Source organism: Helianthus annuus, chromosome 12 (genome assembly GCF_002127325.2).
Source record: "Helianthus annuus cultivar XRQ/B chromosome 12, HanXRQr2.0-SUNRISE, whole genome shotgun sequence".
Classification (NCBI taxonomy): Eukaryota; Viridiplantae; Streptophyta; class Magnoliopsida; order Asterales; family Asteraceae; genus Helianthus; species Helianthus annuus.
In genome coordinates, this window is record NC_035444.2 from 89588424 (window position 1) to 89607162 (window position 18739).

General features: G+C 35.6%; 1 protein-coding gene across 1 annotated transcript; it reads right to left on the reverse strand.

Annotated features, from left to right (window-relative positions):
• Positions 1-5548: 5548 nt before the first annotated feature.
• On the reverse strand, positions 5549-6732 carry LOC110893224. Its single transcript, XM_022140340.1, has 2 exons — positions 6237-6732; positions 5549-6117 (listed from the first exon to the last, which is right to left on the reverse strand). The coding sequence occupies exons 1-2, from the start codon at positions 6730-6732 to the stop codon at positions 5549-5551; spliced, it is 1065 nt and encodes a 354-aa protein (XP_021996032.1).
• Positions 6733-18739: the final 12007 nt, after the last annotated feature.

Below are 18739 nucleotides of genomic sequence, written 5' to 3' on the forward strand. Positions count from 1 at the left end.
AGATTAGTCATTAATAATCACGACTATTCCACCTTACGTGTTTTCTATGTCGAAACTACTGTTCAACCTCATTATTTATTAATTCAACTTATCAAAAGTTAACTACTTTTGATCACATGATTTACACAATTAAGTCTAATTCAACATGATGTTTATAACCCTTATCACTTCACATTTCACTTAATTTGCCATATTATTCAAATGCGCATTTTATCCGAAATTTCAACATTTAGCTTTCTCTTAGGCATTATGTCACACACCTAGTGGGCATTCTTTTATAAAATTTAACAATCGAACTTATGGCTACCTATCTTGCCAATTTTTTTAACATCTTTTACTAGATAATCATCAAATTCATGGTTAAATGTCAAGATTAACTTCATAGAGTTCAAATAACACTAGTTTGACAATCATGATTCTAGTGTTCATCATGTTTCTACAAACCCATTAAACACCCATAATGGATGATCATGAGCTTTATAATTTCAACACTAATTCAACTAGTTATTAACTAGGGTTTACTCCTAGACATCATACTACTTCAAGATTCATCCATGCATGACCTATTTAACCTCAATTTCAGTTTCTCACAATTAACCTAGAAATCAAGATGAATCAAAACATCAAAATTTTACATACCTTATGATCCTTTCAACTAGGTGATCATGAATTTGTGCTTGAGATTCGATTTAGACTTGATTAGAGGCTTCAATTTGTGAATTTTGTGAGGATTTTAGGGTTTGAAGAAAACCCCTGTCGCCCCTTGCTTCTTTGATCGACCAGACACCCCAAAGTGGGTGTTTGGTGTGTTTTAATTTTGGTTTATGTTATAAGTTTTAAATTTAACAACATAGGCCCCTCTACTTTTGTTTGGTTTATAACTTGAATAATTTTGTTCTTTCACTTAATTACAAGACTTGTACTAGGTTATTTATTTCCTAGTTATTTATCTTGTTCAAAACCCATTTTATTTTCAGTCCCGTTAAGTCTCGGGCCTTTTATATACTTTGCTTTCTCAAAGTATTTCCCATCCTTTTAATATTAACGTGGTTTGATTACCAAACCCGTTTTTCGGGGTGTTACATATAGCGAACCTACTAGCGAAATCGGGCGGAAGTTGGAGAGGTCCTGAGGGTCATTCGTTTTTTGAATGAGGGCAACAAAAGAAGGAGTTACACCCAAGGCTGATCGAACCAGTACTATGAAACTCATGCATCATATCCATAATAAAATTCTTCAATTTACCAAAAAGCTTTAAAAAATTTCAAAGAAAAGCCATCTGGGCCCGGCACTTTCCCTCCATCACAGCTTTTGATGGCTGTGAGAACCTCCCTTTCTGTGAAACGGTCACACAGAATATTTCCATTTTACTCAGAAAGGCATGGCAGCCCATCATTGTTAAAATCTGGCCTATGCCTAATTGGCTCTGAAAATTGTTTTTAAACCACGATCTAATCTCCTCTTTTAGCTCCAACGGGTCCGTCATAAAACGGTTCTTGAACATCAAACCGTTTAACCTATTTCTCACCAACTTGATCGAGGATATTTTGTGGAAGTAGGCACTGTTTTCATCTCCGAACTTCAGCCAATTTATACGGGCCTTTTGCTGAAGGTCTTTGGCTTTGATCGACTCTAATTGGTTTTCTTTTACACGAAGCTTTATTCTAGTTCTTTTATCCTCGGCTGATAAAGGCCCTATAATAGCTTTTCTTTCAATATTGTCGATAATTTCCTCCATGTTTTTTAGCTCCTTATTTTCATTATCCCTGACTTCTTTCCTCCACTTTTTGATTTCCAACTTTAATCGTTTTAGGATGCCAGCCAGGACCAAATCTTTCTTACCACTGCCCGTAACCTTGTGCAAAACCATATCAACAGTCTGAACCAAATTCTGCTCCCCAACCCAGGAATTGAAAAATTTGAAAGGAACAGGGCTAAAATCAGTGGCCGAGCACGACATGGAAATCGGGCAATGATCCGAACACCCCCTTTTATGGACTTCAACTCTCGCATTCGGCCAAAGAGACATAACAACATCATTAACCAAATATCTATCCAGTTTACTCATTTTTACTTCATTGTGACTAGAAATAAAAGTGAACTGACCTCCGGACATTGCGTATTCTAGCAGCCCAGCATTGGCGATAAAACCGTTAAACGCGTCCCACGACCCCCGATCAAATCTGGAGTTAACCCTTTCGTCAACTGAGCGAACTTCGTTGAAATCCCTCAGTAGAATCCACAACCCACTGTGCTGAGTAATCAAACCGGCAATCTCCTCCCACAACACTCTTCTCCTCACAGGATCGTTGGGAGCATGCAGATTTAAGACATTGACTTTATCGGTTACCCCCGAGATGTGACCTGAAATCATTAAATAACGAAGGTTTTTGTTTACCAAATCAACGTTAAAAATGTCCGGGTTCCACAAAGAAGCCAGACCCCCAGATCTTCCGACTGAATCAACAGTAACAACATTAAAATTAGAGTTGTCCCAAAATCTGCGAAGCACAACATCTGGCAAATTCTCTTGGTGAATCTCCTGTATACCAATAAAATCAGCTTTAACTTTACCTTTCAGATTCCGAATCCAAAAACCTTTCCTTGGATCTGAAACTCCATTTAAGTTTATAGAACTAAAATTCATTGATAACCGGTTGTCTCTATCTCCCCACTTACCAACTTCCTCACATGGTTTTCAAAACCATCGACACCTATGCCCATACTAGCCCCAAATTCCAGTGTTTGGGTGACCTCCTCCTCGAGATTTTGCCGTAATTGCTCTTCACTCGGGCTCACGAAAGAACTCTCCCCCTGGCACCTTTGCATCGGCATATGTTTTCCAGCCCTAGTCCCCTCTTTTTCAATTCTAAAAATCTCTTCGATGTTGAAAGGATCTGTATTGTCTGTATTCTCCACTTCCTGATTCAAGTCAGGAATATTAACCATCTGGGTCCGTTTGCTTGGGCTAGCAACCCTTTTGGGCCTTGTTGTAATATAGCTGGGCCTAGGGGAATTCTGATTGGGCTCAACAGAGGAGCATCCATTGTCCCTAAAATGTTTCTCGTGGCCCCCATTTTCTCTCTCATCATAACCGCACCTATTTTCTCTCTCATCAACATAACAAAAACTCGGCGACTCCTGTTCCCCATGAGCCCCCATGTCCTGCATGTGCACATTGGTATTGGGCAGTGAGCTGACTTTTGAGTTTTCCATGCACGTATGAGGAGAATTGTTCATGCACCCAGTCGATTCAAAGTCGCCGGCAGCCGAGGACTCTTCGAATTAGGGGTAAGCAAAAGGAAAAACTCGACCCGAGAACCGATCAAACATAAAAATCAGAACCGATTCACTACCCTAAATATAGGGTCGGTTCCGGTCCATAGGTCCAAGTCGGGTTTCACCATGAAAAGAACCGAGAACCGACCCGACCCGACCCGACCCGACCCTATTTTATATGAAAAATTGGAACCGATCTAAATACCTAGGTACTTGGGTTCGGGTCGGGTCGGGTTAGGTATATTTTCGGTTCGGTTCGAGGTTATTTTCGGTCCAGACCTAAACTTGCTCACCCCTACTTCGAATTCCGATGATGTCTCCGGAGAAATCGAAACTGACTCCTCCGACTCAAGGAACGCCGGGCTCCATTTGCCGGAAATTTCCTCCACCCAAACCGGGATGTTCTGATCTTTCCACTTTAACATGAATTCCTTAGAAATTCTTTTGCCCGAGTTGACCAAAATTGCTAGACGTCCTTCTGCCATGTTCCCGTCATTTGCCTCGGCCTCCGATTTAGTCAGAAGTCAACTTCTGTTACACGGGTTGAATAAATAAATTTTATATACTAAATAATAAAACAATATATCTTTAAAAATCTCATTTATTGCACGGGTTGAATAAATGTAATTTTATATATTAAATAATAAAAAGTTATATCTATAAGAACCATATGTATTTTATATTTAAAAAACTAATGGATATGCTCGGTACGCGATTAATATGGTAATTGTGGAGATGATTATTGAAAAGAAGATACAGTTGTCAACCATGTTATTCAAAAAGCAAATAAGCAACAATTTGAGTGATAAAATATAAATTATATTTGAAAAAGGCCGTAATAAATCTAATTTTATATATAAAGTAATATTGAAAGTTATATACAATTTGTTTAAAAATTATGCAATAAAATCGATATAATAATTTTTTAATAATGGAAATAAAAATAAATAATATATTAATACAAAGTTTAGTTTAGATGATATATAATTTAGTTATTTAAAAATATCTTAAATTAACAATTTAAATTTAAAGATAATATTTTATTGGAAAAATAGAAGTATTCTATTCGACATTTAAAGTATGATAAGATTTAATATTAATTTTTATTTATTTAGTTAATATGGGATAGAAAAAAAAATATGATTGAATAGTTGGGAGGTTGTATGATGATAAATCGGTTAATTTATTATAATGTCATATATTATTAGTTATATATTATTTGATTAATTTCTTTTAAAAAAATTAAGACTTTGTTATTGTTAGTAAAATCAATGATTTTATATTTGTAATTTTGTTAGATACTATTTTATTAAAAAGTGCATATAATACATATTATATATTGTGTCTTAAGTTATTGATGCCATCCAAAATGTTTGTCGATTTTATGTCTAGCATTATATATACCATGGTAAAAGTTTAAAGTTTATTAGAGATAATTATATCATCGAAAAGAATAAGAGTAAATTTGTATATTACAAATAAAAAGTAAGTGTCTATAAAAAAAGAAGTAATAATTTGGGTAAAAAGAAACTAAAAATTGCAGTTGTTATATGACGCGTTAGGTAATATAAACAATGAAGATAATATGATATAGAAAATTAAATAAATAATATTATAAATGAGAAGTATACATTAAATTTAAACTAAATAATAATTATCAATAATTAAGTAGAAGAGATTACACTAAATAATATTTAGTAGGAGAGTTATCTATAATTAATTAGAAGAGATTAAATTAAATAGTTATCCATAAGAGATTAAACTCTAAATAATACTTAATAGCAGAGTTATCTATAATTAATTAGAAGAGATTAAACTAAATAATTATCCATAAGAGATTAAACTAAATAATATTTAGTATGAGAGTTATCTATAAATAATAATTATTCGTAAGAGAAAATTAAAAGATACATAGCCTAATATGATGACAAGCGTCCCTTAAATAATTTCTTTTGTTATATAGTATAGATATTGATATAGATATAAATATAGATAGATATAGATTCATGTGGAAATTGTTTTGGCTGATGGTTTGTGTCTTCGCATTAGAGATTGTGGTCATGTGGATGATTTTGGTGAGGTGGTTCCGTTATCGTACTTTGGGTTGTTTGAGTGATTAGAATTTTTTCCTTTAAAGTCTTTGAAATGGAATTCAATAACTGCTCATATCATTGAGTTCGATCATATAAATTTTTTTTTTGAAAGGTAAACTTTATTAGAATAACCACAGCCAAACCAGCCCACAAAAAACCGGACCGAGCCGACCAAATTACAGCATATACATAGGAGACTTACACCATTCACTCCACACTATACTTTTATGAGAAGATCTACACTTTAACCAACGAAAACCAATAGATTTCACTTCCCCGAAGATTTCAGTACTGCATCCTTTACCGTTCGAGAAGAACTTTTCGTTACAAGCTTTCCAAATACACCAGCAAGCAATCATTAAAAGGCCCCGAATAATATCTTTGGCTTTCCTGTTCTCCCCAACCCTTTCATGAGTCGAAAGAATATCCCCAAACGAGAAAGCGAATACAGGGGGGATCTTAATCCAATCGCTGATTTTCTCCCAAACCGAGGCCGCAATACTACAAGCAGAAAAAAGATGGTCCACAATCTCGGTATCCGCACCACACAAGATACAATCCACTGAAACAATCAGGATGTTCCTTCTAGCCAACGCCTGTCTCGTAGGAATCCGATCTTGAGATGCTCTCCAGATGAAAATGTCACATTTGGATTTAATCCAACCCCCTTTCCACAGCCTATACCCTTGATTCGAACCGGAAGAACTATAAAACAAAGATCTAAAAGAAGAGGTGGAGTACCGACCTGATCCATCCGGAGATCACAACCACTTATCACTGACTTCGGAGGTACTGACTTCATTCAGAACGGACAAACAGTCCGATAATTCAGCAGTCTCGTCTTGATTCAGCAAGGGTCTGGACCAGCACCATCTCCATTGACCACCCGAGCCAGCCTCCGGGGCCCTACCTTAACCAGACAACATTTCTCCTTTTCCAATGCGAACAGCAAAGGCCATTTAATCATCAGGGGAGTGTTCTCAAACCACACATCAATCCAAAATCGGATACAATCCCCTTTACCCAGCACCCCTTTGAAAAGAAGGTTAATTCTTTTACCGTCAATAAGCATTTTGGATTCTAAACTCATGATATTTTTCCAAACCCCTGTCAAATTAGAATTGGATGGAAAAAACGACCACTTTCTTCTCTTACCGTGGCATGCCGTAATAACTTTCTTCCAAAGACTATCCTCTTCCGACCGGAATCTCCATATCCACTTCGACAAAAGAGCTTCATTCGCAAGCTTAAGTTTATTGGTTCCAAGCCCGCTAAGCTTTTTAGGCCTGGTGACGATATCCCAGGCGACCCAATTCATTCTCTTCACTTCCTCCGTCCCACCCCAGAGAAAATTCTTCATAAGGGTTTCAAGTTTTTCAACCACTTTGCAAGGGACTTTAAAGATGGAAAAGAAATAAACGGGGAGACTTTCAAGAACTTATTTGACGAGCACCAATCTACCTCCAATAGAAAGAGTTCGAGCTTTCCAAATCGAAAGACGATTTTGGAAGATCTTGATAATGGGGTCCCAATTATTGATTCTATTCATGTTTACTCCTAATGGAATACCCAAGTAGTTGAAAGGAAAGTCTCCTTTATCACACCCCACCACTTCCGCCATATTAATAATCTCGCTATCTTCCACACCCACCCCGAAAAGATTAGACTTATGGAAATTGATTTTCAGGCTCAAACAAGCGTGAAAAACCCGGTGGATTCTAGCCACAACCTTAATATTTTCTGACGACCATTCCCCAATAATAAGAGCATCATCAGCGTAAAGCAAATGAGAAATCACTAGGTCCCCATTAGGTAACTTAATCCCCTTCAATCTCCCAGCATCACACGCTTTGGCGACCATGCAAGAAAAAGCTTCCATGACTATTAGGAAAAGAAAAGGCGACAAAGGATCGCCCTGTCTAATACCTTTGAAACATTGGAATTCAAATGTAGGCGAACCATTTACCAATACCGAGGATGTAGCCGAGACCAATACCCCTTTGACCCATTTCACCCAGGCGGGAGAAAAACCCATTTGATCCATCATATCGACTAAAAAATTCCAGTTGACGTTGTCATACGCCTTCTCAAAATCAATCTTAAACACAAAAGCTTTAACACCCGATCTTCGTAACCAAGACCAAACTTCACTAAGAATAAATGGGCTGTCGAGGATATATCTATCTTTGATGAAAGCCGACTGCGAATCTGATATAACGTTCCCAATAACCTTCTTTATACGGCTAGCCAAAATTTTAGATATGGTTTTACTTATAATCCCCACGAGATTTATAGGCCGATAATCTTTTAAATGAACCGGGTCCACCTTCTTGGGAACAAGGGTTATAAACGAAGAACTGGAGCTTCTGTCGATCACACCCATCTCATGAAACTGGAGTAAAATGTCTCTAAAGTCTTTATCAAAAAGGTACCAATAATGTTTGAGGAACATGAAATTAAACCCGTCTGGGCCGGGGGCTTTGTCCGCCCCACAATCAAACACAGCCTCTCTAATCTCCTTATCCGAGAATTGCCCTGAAATCCCTTCCGCAACTTCCATCGAAAGTCTTTTTACCCCCGGGCATACCAAACTCGGTCTACTGCTCACTTTTTCGGAGAAATGGTTTTTGAAAAAAGCCAATACTTCTTTTTTGATCCTGGTAGGTTTAGACACCCAACTCCCGTTCACCGATAAACCTGGGATGCCGTTAAGTTTTCTTCGGTTATTGATAAGACGGTGAAAAAAGCAGAGTTCTCGTCACCCTCCAACGCCCACCGACATCTCGACTACTGTTGCAAAAGTTCATCAAAATACATTAGTTTAAGATGAATAAATACTATATGAGGCATCCTTAATTATTTGTGAATTTAATAAAACTAGCTAGTGTTTTATTCATTGGCAAAAGTTCATCAAAATACATTAGTTTAAGATGAATAAATACTATATGAGGCATCCTTAATTATTTGTGAATTTAATAAAACTAGCTAGTGTTTTATTCATTGGCTACGCTACGTGAGTAACTTACATGTACCCAAATTATTGTTAGTAAACATTAGACAACTTGCATTTATACTAATATGATGGCAAATGTACAACTAAATAACATAGAAACTAGAGTTAATTGCCAAAATCGTCCCTGAAGTTTGGGTACGTTTGCCATTTTAGTCCAAAATGACACTTTTGTACCTCAGGGGCAATTTGGTACAAAAGTGTCATTTTGGACGAAAATGGCAAACCTGCCCAAACCTCAGGGACGATTTTGGCAATTAACTCTAGAAACTAATATATTATGTTTGCTAATAACAACAATGATTGCATATTACATACAAAATTTACAATCAATTTTATAAGGCGCTACAAAGTTATTTTAAAACTAGGCTTTAGCATCCTTTTTGCCTTTGTAGCGCGCATAAAGCGTGCCAGCGGAAATTTTTAGCTCCGCTTGTTTCTGCTGTATGTTGGCGACCCTCGTTGTTAATTCATTAGCTTCTCACTTATGTGTTGATCTGATTCGATAACATCTTCCAACAATTTCTCAAGTTGTTGAAAAATGTTAGCGTCAAAGTTGGAAGAAGACATTTTGTAACAAACCTTTGTAGAGTAAATAATTATAAATCGTTCTAATAAACTTAAACGTAACGTAAGAAACAAAAGTTTAAATAATTAAAAGAGGCTCAAACATATGGCTGCAATATGTAGCTTAATTAAAGGCTCTCATATGTCATGCTAAAAATGAAACGTAACTCGTCATAGCCAATAAGTCTGCTAAACCTAATAAGCAAACAGTAAAGCAAGAAAGTCAAAGTTACAACCGTTGGTAGACCATAGGTGTCACACCCCGACTACGTAAAACAACAAATCGTGGCAGAAACGTTGGGGAGTGTTGTAATAGAATCATTGTTTCATAACATATGGAAATTTGAAATTTTGCTTTATTGATTTAAAGAGTTACAATGTCTTGACAACAAAGAAACATAACGTAATTAACTAGTCTTGCATCTTTTAATGTCACTAAGGCCCAAGTCCACCTAAGTGTATCTTGATCAATCCTATGCATCATTTCCTGAAACGCATGTGAAAATAGGTACATCAGCATAAAAATGCCTATAAGATACATAGGTTTCATTGATTTAGGATTCATGACTTATAAGTTTAAAGAAAAATGTTTAAGAAAAGTTAGTCATGATCCTTATAAAATGATTTCTTTTATAAGTCATTTGAAAAGCGATGTGAAAATCAGATGATATGTATATATAAAAGAATAATGTATGGTTAAATAATTAACCAAGTAAAATAAGTTGTATAAAACAAAGTGATTGTAAAACAATGTCTTGTGAAAAATATGTCATTTGTGTAAAATGTTATATGTCTAAATTGAAATGATTTAAATAACGCTACGATATGTAATATCATACAAGCACTTATATATAGGAAGTACCAGCGGCGTATCCACCATGCTTGTGTCATATTACCCAAACAAACCACCAATGTAAAATGTTTATGTATAGTCAAATGTCAAACGTTTATGTGAGAACCATCAAATGTAAATCATGTAATGTGTAAACAAATGTTATGCATGGTAAGTAAAATGTGATTACTTAAACCAAATGTAAAAAAGTACAAAACAAAGTATTTGAATAAATCAAAAGTTATGCTTTGTAGAATAATGCATGCTTTACTGATACAAACATTTATGCGGTAATGTTAAACGCCTACATTCAAGCCTTGAGACAGAAGGATAACCTTAGAGTGAAGGTTATCAAAAAAAATGTTTCCGGATTCGGTCATTCCTTCCACCCAAACAAACCTAGCGTTTTAGGAACGAGATTTGTCAAGTCCTATGGTACCACTACCTACTACCGAGCGGCATGATCGGTGTTAATGAATGTAATTTAGTTCCGTTAAACAAATCAAATGATATACCAAATGTAAGCATGTTTTATGAAAATAAAGTACCTAGTATGCTAAATGAACATACAAGGTAGAGATGTAAAACAATGTGTCCATATGTTACGAGAACATATGCAATAGAGATGCAATGTAAAACAATGTACTAAGTATGCTAAGTTAACATACAAAGCAGAAAAAGTCATGTAAATCAATGTGCTAGCATGCTCAGTAAACATACATAGCAGAAATATAAAGTAAATCAATGTACTAAGTATGCTAAGTTAACATACAAAGTAGAAAATGTAATGTAAAACAATGTGCTAGCATGCCAAGTAAACATACATAGCAAAATAAGATGTAATGTAAATCAATGTGCTAGCATGCTAAGTAAACATACATAGCAAAACATAATGAAATCATGTACTAATAGTGTACTAATGAACATAGCAAGTATATGATATGAAAACAGGAAAGCACGAAAGTAACAAGTAGGCACATGTGTTTCACCCCAAAATGTTTGAAAAACAGTAAAAGAGGGGACTATGTGCTCACTTGAGGGTTCTTAGAAGTCTTGAACAACAACCAAGCAAAGCTAGAGGGATCACGGAATCAAACGGCACCCTATATAGATAACTACATAAATAACCGGACCTAAATCGGGAGATTGGATAGTATGAGGTTTCGTAAACCAAATGAGTATTGGAACTCATATTATATGGTTTAACAAAGCTGACATACTAAAATGAAACCTAACCTAAGTGCTTACGACCCATTACAACCCGTTTAGGTAGCTTACGCTACTTTAACGCGTCATTTACGTGAAACGCGTTCGGACCGCTTAACAAGTTCTATAACAAGTAAAATATGCCTTAACATGTCTAATATAGTTGCCTAATCAGTTTAGATGTCAAAGATTTGGTTACATATGCTTAAAATGAATTTATGCGTAAAAAGGGCATTTTGGTCATTTTCCTAAGGCATGTAAATTACCTATCATACAACTAACTAAACGAAGTGACCATAAGGTATAACCTCGGAAGGTTATTCCCTATACAACTATGGTTACCTAATGTGTTTGGTCGGATCCTAATGATCGACCAAATGGGTCGGGTTCGAAAGTATAAGCGATTGATTAGATCGCTTACCTTTACGACCCTATATAAGCACAAATCTAAAAGTGACGAGTTAAACATGTTAAAACATGTTTAACGAGGTTTGAAAACAGGTTTGGTATCAAGACAAAGGGTCTTGATACCCAAAAGTAGTTTGGTTACAAAATACGCAAGAATGCGCATTTTGGCCGAAACTACGACTCGTCACTGAGCCTAGATAACGTGGTAATCAGTAGGTATAGTCACCAGGGACTATAACCATCGTGATTACGCTAACGTTATGAAGTTCAAACGAACTTCGTGTTGACCATAAGCTGGTCAATGCAGAAAGTCAAACAGAGTTTGACTTTAACGCTAAAACGTAAAAGAACGAAAGAATACTTACAACGGGTCCAAGAACGGAAGTTTTGATCCGATTACTCTCAGGTATGAAGTAAATACTTCAACTTAGAGAGATGAAATCAGATCAATGTGGGTTGCAACAAATGAATGGGGGGGGGGGTAGTTATAGATTTCATAAAACCGTTAAGATCGTTCATCGTAAAACGTGCTTTAATCTCAACCGTACACATGTGCCCATGGTTTTGTAAAACCATGGGAGCCTCTAATATGAGCCCATAGAATTGTAAAAACCATTAAATACCAGCCCATGATATTGCAAAACCATGGGTTAAAACCATCAAATCTCAAAAATGGACCAAGTTCAATGTATTTGCCAGAAATTTCAAAAACGGTCCCTGCACTTGTAAAACTTGATTTTTTTGCACTTTTAAGCCCCGTTAACCCCATTTCAAGGCTCTAAAATAAAGTTAAAGTATAGAGAACTTAAAATATGCTCAAAAACATCTTGGATGTCGGTTCGTTTGGTCGTACGGTTGCGTTGTTTGGTTAATTACGACGGAAATCGTAGTGAACGCAAAAATGATCCAAATTACGCGACGAATGGAATTTTATCATGCCAATCACTAAAATAAAATATTTTAATGATTACATAAATTTTTGGATGTCCGGATATATTCAGGACGTAAGATATGCGCGAAAATGCAAACTTATGCACTTTTGACGCTTTTAGTCTCTATTGATCAAATAAGTTTATTTTAGGACACCGAACCCCTCAAAGCCTATTTCTAAGCTATGTAAAGGGTATTTAGGTTATTTTTAACTTATGATCATGTTCCGGAATGTTCGTTACAGTACGAATCGGCATACTTTCGCAGTTTGTCAAATTTAGTCCCTGTAAGCGAATAAACTTGATTTCAGCACACCAATCCTTCCAAAACTTATTTCTAAGTTATGTAAAGGTAAATTAAGGTATGTTAAGCCTATGTCACTATTCCGGAGTGTTTGTTGCATTAAACTGTTTATATTTACGCATCAGTACGCGTATAACCTTCCAGAAAGCAATTTAGAGTCCGAAATCGAACAAGAATTGATATGTGCAAATGATACACATATTTATACAAATCCCAAGTATGAAATACAATGTTTTGTTGATTTGGATATTTGTTTGATGGCCACGGAGGCACAGGTGTCACAGTCTGCCCTACTTCAGGAAATTTCGTCCCGAAATTTATTTTAGAGGAAATTTGTGAGAGCTTGAAACATGAAGTTGAAAAGATCAAACAACACTGGCTAGAGTCCTGAGCTTCTAGTAACTTTGAATAACATCATGTTTGCAATGTGAGAGGGACACTTATATACAACTATATAAAGTGTTATTGGTGCGTCCACCGTACCTCCATTACATTGTTCACATTTCGTTATTGTTGCCACTATTGGTTCTTACACATAATAATTCTTACTGGATTCCTGTGCACTGAATTTCATAATTATGTACGCGTCCATAATTACGTAATTCCTTGCATAGTTCGCACAGTGTATTTTATAATGTGTAGGGGAAAACCAAATGAACAAACCTGTGATGAGTGTGACTAGACCATCCTAGGGTCCTTTTAATTAAATCAATAAATGATATAAATAGACTACCAAGGAGTCTATTCAGCCATATCAGCACGTGTCGTTCTTAACCAGATTCTGAATCAATCTTTTAGACCACTCAAAGGGTCTTTTTTAATTATGGAATGACACTATATAATCCAAGGGTCTTAACTATCACGTAGAAGCCCAATAAGGATTTTAAGGTAGTACCTTTTGAATATCCTACTACGAATCCCTCATATGAAGATATGGAAGATTCTGTGAGGATTTGGATAACGAATATCCAGAGTACATAAAAACACAAAATGCATGAAAGAAGACACATAACATAAAAGAAAGCATATAACACATAGTCACGTAATCACAAAATTGTTTAACTTGATTTTAAATTTATCATTTTGTTAATTTGTTTTGTTAATTGCGCACATGTATTTAAAGCATACTAGGAATCCATTCCGTGGATTTCATTTGGTACTTTAAACATTATCAAGAATCTAACTATGAAGATAGAAAGATCTTAAAGAGAAAATTCGATTTCGATTATAAGGAACCGAAATGTTCGAATTAAGGCACATAAGGAATCCAATTAAGGACTCGGATTTGAATGATAATCATCCACAAGGGTCTAATTGTGAAGATAAAAAGATCCCATATGGATTTTGGGAATTGAAAAGCGGGAGGCATTTCAAAACCTTGCACTAGACGTGCTTAAGTCAAAACATGAGGTAAAATGCTTATGAAGTTGAGGTGCTAGATATGCCAAGGCGACATATGAAGCGGAATTTGAAGGTTAAGTCAATGTATGAGGAAAAATTTTTTGAAAACTATGCATGGGGTTCTAAAAAAATGTGTTCAATGTTTTTGAAACCTTATATATACTACTTTTAAAATCATAAAGTAGGTGTATTAGGTATGTATATTTATAAAAATGTTTTAAAATCATGCGAGATGAATTTTGAAATTATGTATAAGGTTTTTGAAAACATGAATGATGCTTTTGAAATCATGCACTTGATATAAGTAATTATACTATGTTAATATTATTTTCAAACTATATGAAACATTTTGAAATCATGAAGGTTGTTTTTGAAAACATAGACAATGTTTTTGAAATCATGGAGGTTGTTTTTGAAAACATAGACAATGCTTTTGAAATCATGCATTTGATATGTTAAGTAAATACACTATATTAAAAATGTTTTCGAACTATATATGAAATGTTTTTGAAATCATGAAGGTTGTTTTGAAAACTTATGTTATGCATGTTGAAAAATCAGAACGTAATGGGTATGAGATTTGAAAATACCCTTAGTTATCTAACCAAGGATTCAAAGGCACAGATGTGCAAAAGCACGATTACTCATAATGTCACTTTATTTTCTGTACTTCGTTTCTTAGAATGAAACGAGTACTTAGAATTTTCCAAGGGAATCATGAGCAAACACAAGAATGGGAAATTTACAAGAGTAGTTTGTAAGGAACATAGTTCCTTAATGTAGGTATTATAGGGAAATGCCATATACACCTGTAACTACACTTGTATATCAGAATTTGTGATCAACGATTTATTTATAAACAAAACAGATTGTTTCACATTACAAGAAAAACAAAGAAATAAAAGCATAAGATTAAAACAGCAACATCTTATACTCAGCCAAATGCTCATTCGTGGGTCAGATTTGCATTGACAATCTTTGTTCACTTGTTCCTGAAATAGCTCGCCTCGCCGTAGTTGTACCAAGTACCAGATGGTAAACGAGCTGGAGCAGGGTTGACTTGGGGTTGGTTTGGACCACCTTGGATTGGGTTGAATTGACAAGCATTTGCCAGGTGACCAAGTTGTCCACATGATGCACACAGACGACACTGCAGGTAAGCTCGATGAGGTGCATTACACTTGTTGCACATCAGTGCAGTACCGGCATAAGGTTTCCTGGCAGGAGGTTGAGCAGCAGCAAGGTTTATAGCAGCTTCGTTTTGGATAGCAAAGCGGCATATGTTAACCAAATGTCCCCACCGTCCACAATAGGTACATTTGAAGTAGGGTATGAGGTTTGAATGATGACGGTTGCATCGTTTGCACCATGGGGCAGCTCTTAAGTACGACTTCCTAGCTGGTGGCGTTGCCACTTGGCTCGGTCCCGCTTGATTTGGTGCAACGACTGGAGAATTCTTTGAAGCTTTACGTTTCTTCAGTTTTTGTGAAGGCTTGGCTTCTGTTTCCTTTGATGACTCTTGTGTGGCTTCATTCTAGAGTCGATACATGGCAGTAGCTAATTCGATAATCTTCAGGACTACCTCGCCTATTCGCTGGGCAAATTTGGTGGTCTGCTCGGACATTTGAGCGTCGTTGTGATGAAGAGACATTCTAGGAGAAATGAAAGGCATAGGAAGAAACAAGTGAAATGTTATCGGATAATCAAAGCAGAATAGCAATGCATAATATTGCGATCATGTGTTTGTTACCTAAGGCAAACAAATGAGATGGTGACTAATCAAAGTAAACGGGTCATATTAATGTATCACTGAAGACATGCTCGCCTATAAGTGAACACTCACCCCAAGAGTTCCCAGGTAAGAGTGACTGGTCTGATATCGCGGATTTGTACGAACACTCTAGCCTTAGACAAAAAATTCAGGGTACAGGCATTCACCCTTCCAGTTTGCACATGTTCACATTATAAGACCCAAACTTCGACGAGATTTGAAAACTTAGAGGGTTCAAAACCTTATAATAAATCATCCTAGAGCAGAGGATTGGTTTTCAAAGCGGTTTTGAAATTTATGTTCTTGTTATGGTTGTCGCCTAAGGATAGGTGACAGTATTGTTTTATGATCTAAACACAAGAATCTTGTGTTAGGGTCCTAGGAAGGTTATAGACTAGGTCAAAGCATTACTAATAACCTAATTCCCTATAACCATAAGCTCTGATACCAACTCTTCTGTCACACCCCGACCACGTAAAACAACAAATCGTGGCAGAAACGTCGGGGAGTGTTGTAACAGAATCATTGTTTCATAACACATGGAAATTTGAAATTTTGCTTTATTGATTTAAAGAGTTACAATGTCTTGACAACAAAGAAACATAACATAATTAACTAGTCTTGCATCTTTTAATGTCACTAAGGCCCAAGTCCACCTAAGTGTATCTTGATCAATCCTATGCATCATTACCTGAAACACATGTGAAAATAGGTACGTCAGCATAAAAATGCCTGTGAGATACATAGGTTTCATTGATTTAGGATTCATGACTTATTAGTTTAAAGAAAAATGTTGAAGAAAAGTTAGTCATGATCCTTGTAAAATGATTTCTTTTATAAGTCATTTGAAAAGCGATGTGAAAATCAGATGATATGTATATATAAAAGAATAATGTATGGTTAAATAATTAACCAAGTAAAATGAGTTGTATAAAACAAAGTGATTGTAAAACAATGTCTTGTGAAAAAATATGTCATTTGTGTAAAATGTTATATGTCTAAATTGAAATGATTTAAATAACGCTACGATATGTAATATCATACAAGCACTTATATATAGGAAGTACCAGTGGCGTATCCACCATGCTTGTATCATATTACACACGCCTCGTTACTTAAATCACTTACCCAAACAAACTACCAATGCAAAATGTTTATGTATAGTCAAATGTCAAATGTTTATGTGAGAACCATCAAATGTAAATCATGTAATGTGTAAACAAATGTTATGCATGGTAAGTAAAATGTGATTACTTAAACCAAATGTAAAAATGTACAAAACAAAGTATTTGAATAAATCAAAAGTTATGCTTTGTAGAATAATGCATGCTTTACTGATACAAACATTTATGCGGTAATGTTAAACGACTACATTCAAGCCTTGAGACAGAAGGATAACCTTAAAGTGAAGGTTATCAAAAAAAATGTTTTCGGATTCGGTCATTCCTTCCACCCAAACAAACCTAGGGTTTTAGGAACGGGATTTGTCAAGTCCTGTGGTACCACTACCTACTACCGAGCGGCATGATCGGTGTTAATGAATGTAATTTAGTTCCGTTAAACAAATCAAATGATATACCAAATGTAAGCATGTTTTATGATAATAAAGTACCTAGTATGCTAAATGAACATACAAGGTAGAGATGTAAAACAATGTGTCCATATGTTACGAGAACATATGCAACAGAGATGCAATGTAAAACAATGTACTAAGTATGCTAAGTTAACATACAAAGCAGAAAAAGTCATGTAAATCAATGTGCTAGCATGCTTAGTAAACATACATAGCAGAAATATAAAGTAAATCAATGTACTAAGTATGCTAAGTTAACATACAAAGCAGAAAATGTAATGTAAAACAATGTGCTAGCATGCCAAGTAAACATACATAGCAAAAGAAGATGTAATGCAAATCAATGTGCTAGCATGCTAAGTAAACATACATAGCAAAACATAATGAAATCATGTACTAATAGTGTACTAATAAACATAGCAAGTATATGATATGAAAAAAGGAAAGCACGAAAGTGTTAGTGCACTATGTCTATTGACTTTGTCTTGTATTGAGTCATGTATTAAGATAGGATAGGATAACCAGTGCTCGAGGTTCTAGAAACTGATTTTCAGGTAATTAATGGTAATTCCGCTTGAAACTGTCAAGTGCAAGTTCAAGCGAAATCATATTCATCTGATTCTGCTTGAAATTGCCTTGTCCATTTCAAGCGAAATCACAGTAGTATAAATAGGGGCACTTGGTTTTTCATTTGTAACTTTCGGACTTGAGTAGCGAAGCTCTGCCGAATCGTCTCCAGGTGTTGTAATCACTATTATATCAATATAGAGACATTATAATTACATCGAGCGTCCGTTTCATTGATTCCGCCATTGATTCGGATAAACAACTCATCTGATCGACTCAGTCGGGTCACACAACGATCCTACAAGTGGTATCAGAGCACAGGAAGTAGAGTTCAGCTTGATTGCATCTATTTTCTGACTTCTACACCTTTTTCAAATTGGACAAGATTTCATGGTCAAAATGGATTGAATTTTTCACAGTACATGCGAAACAGTATTTTAACAAAGCCTTAAGAATATCAGACCTTAATTCAGATTAAAAATGACAAAAACAGGCCAAAAAGCTGATTCCGCTTGAACGAACACATTTGATTCCGCTTGAAAAATTCAGTTAATTCCGCTTGAATCAGCTATTCAGCTTGAAAATAGCATGTGATTCCGCTTCAAACTACTATTTCACTTGGAAAGTTCATCAGATTTCGCTTCAAATTGTTATTCCGCTTGGAGATTAGTTCTGATTTCGCTTGAAGTTTATTAATCAAGTGATTTCGCTTGAAGTCTTGATTCCGCTCCAAAAGTGATTTCGCTTGAAATCCTTATTCCGCTTGAAAGAGGATATTTCGTGTCGAGATCATTTCACG

Coding starts and splice junctions, on each gene's coding strand:
- LOC110893224 (XM_022140340.1), bottom strand. CDS start 6,732: ATGAAGAATTTTCTCTGGGGTGGGACGGAGGAAGTGAAGAGAATGAAT. Junction 6,118..6,236: donor GGTCAATGGAGATGGTGCTG/GTCCAGACCCTT, acceptor CGGATGGATCAG/GTCGGTACTCCACCTCTTCT.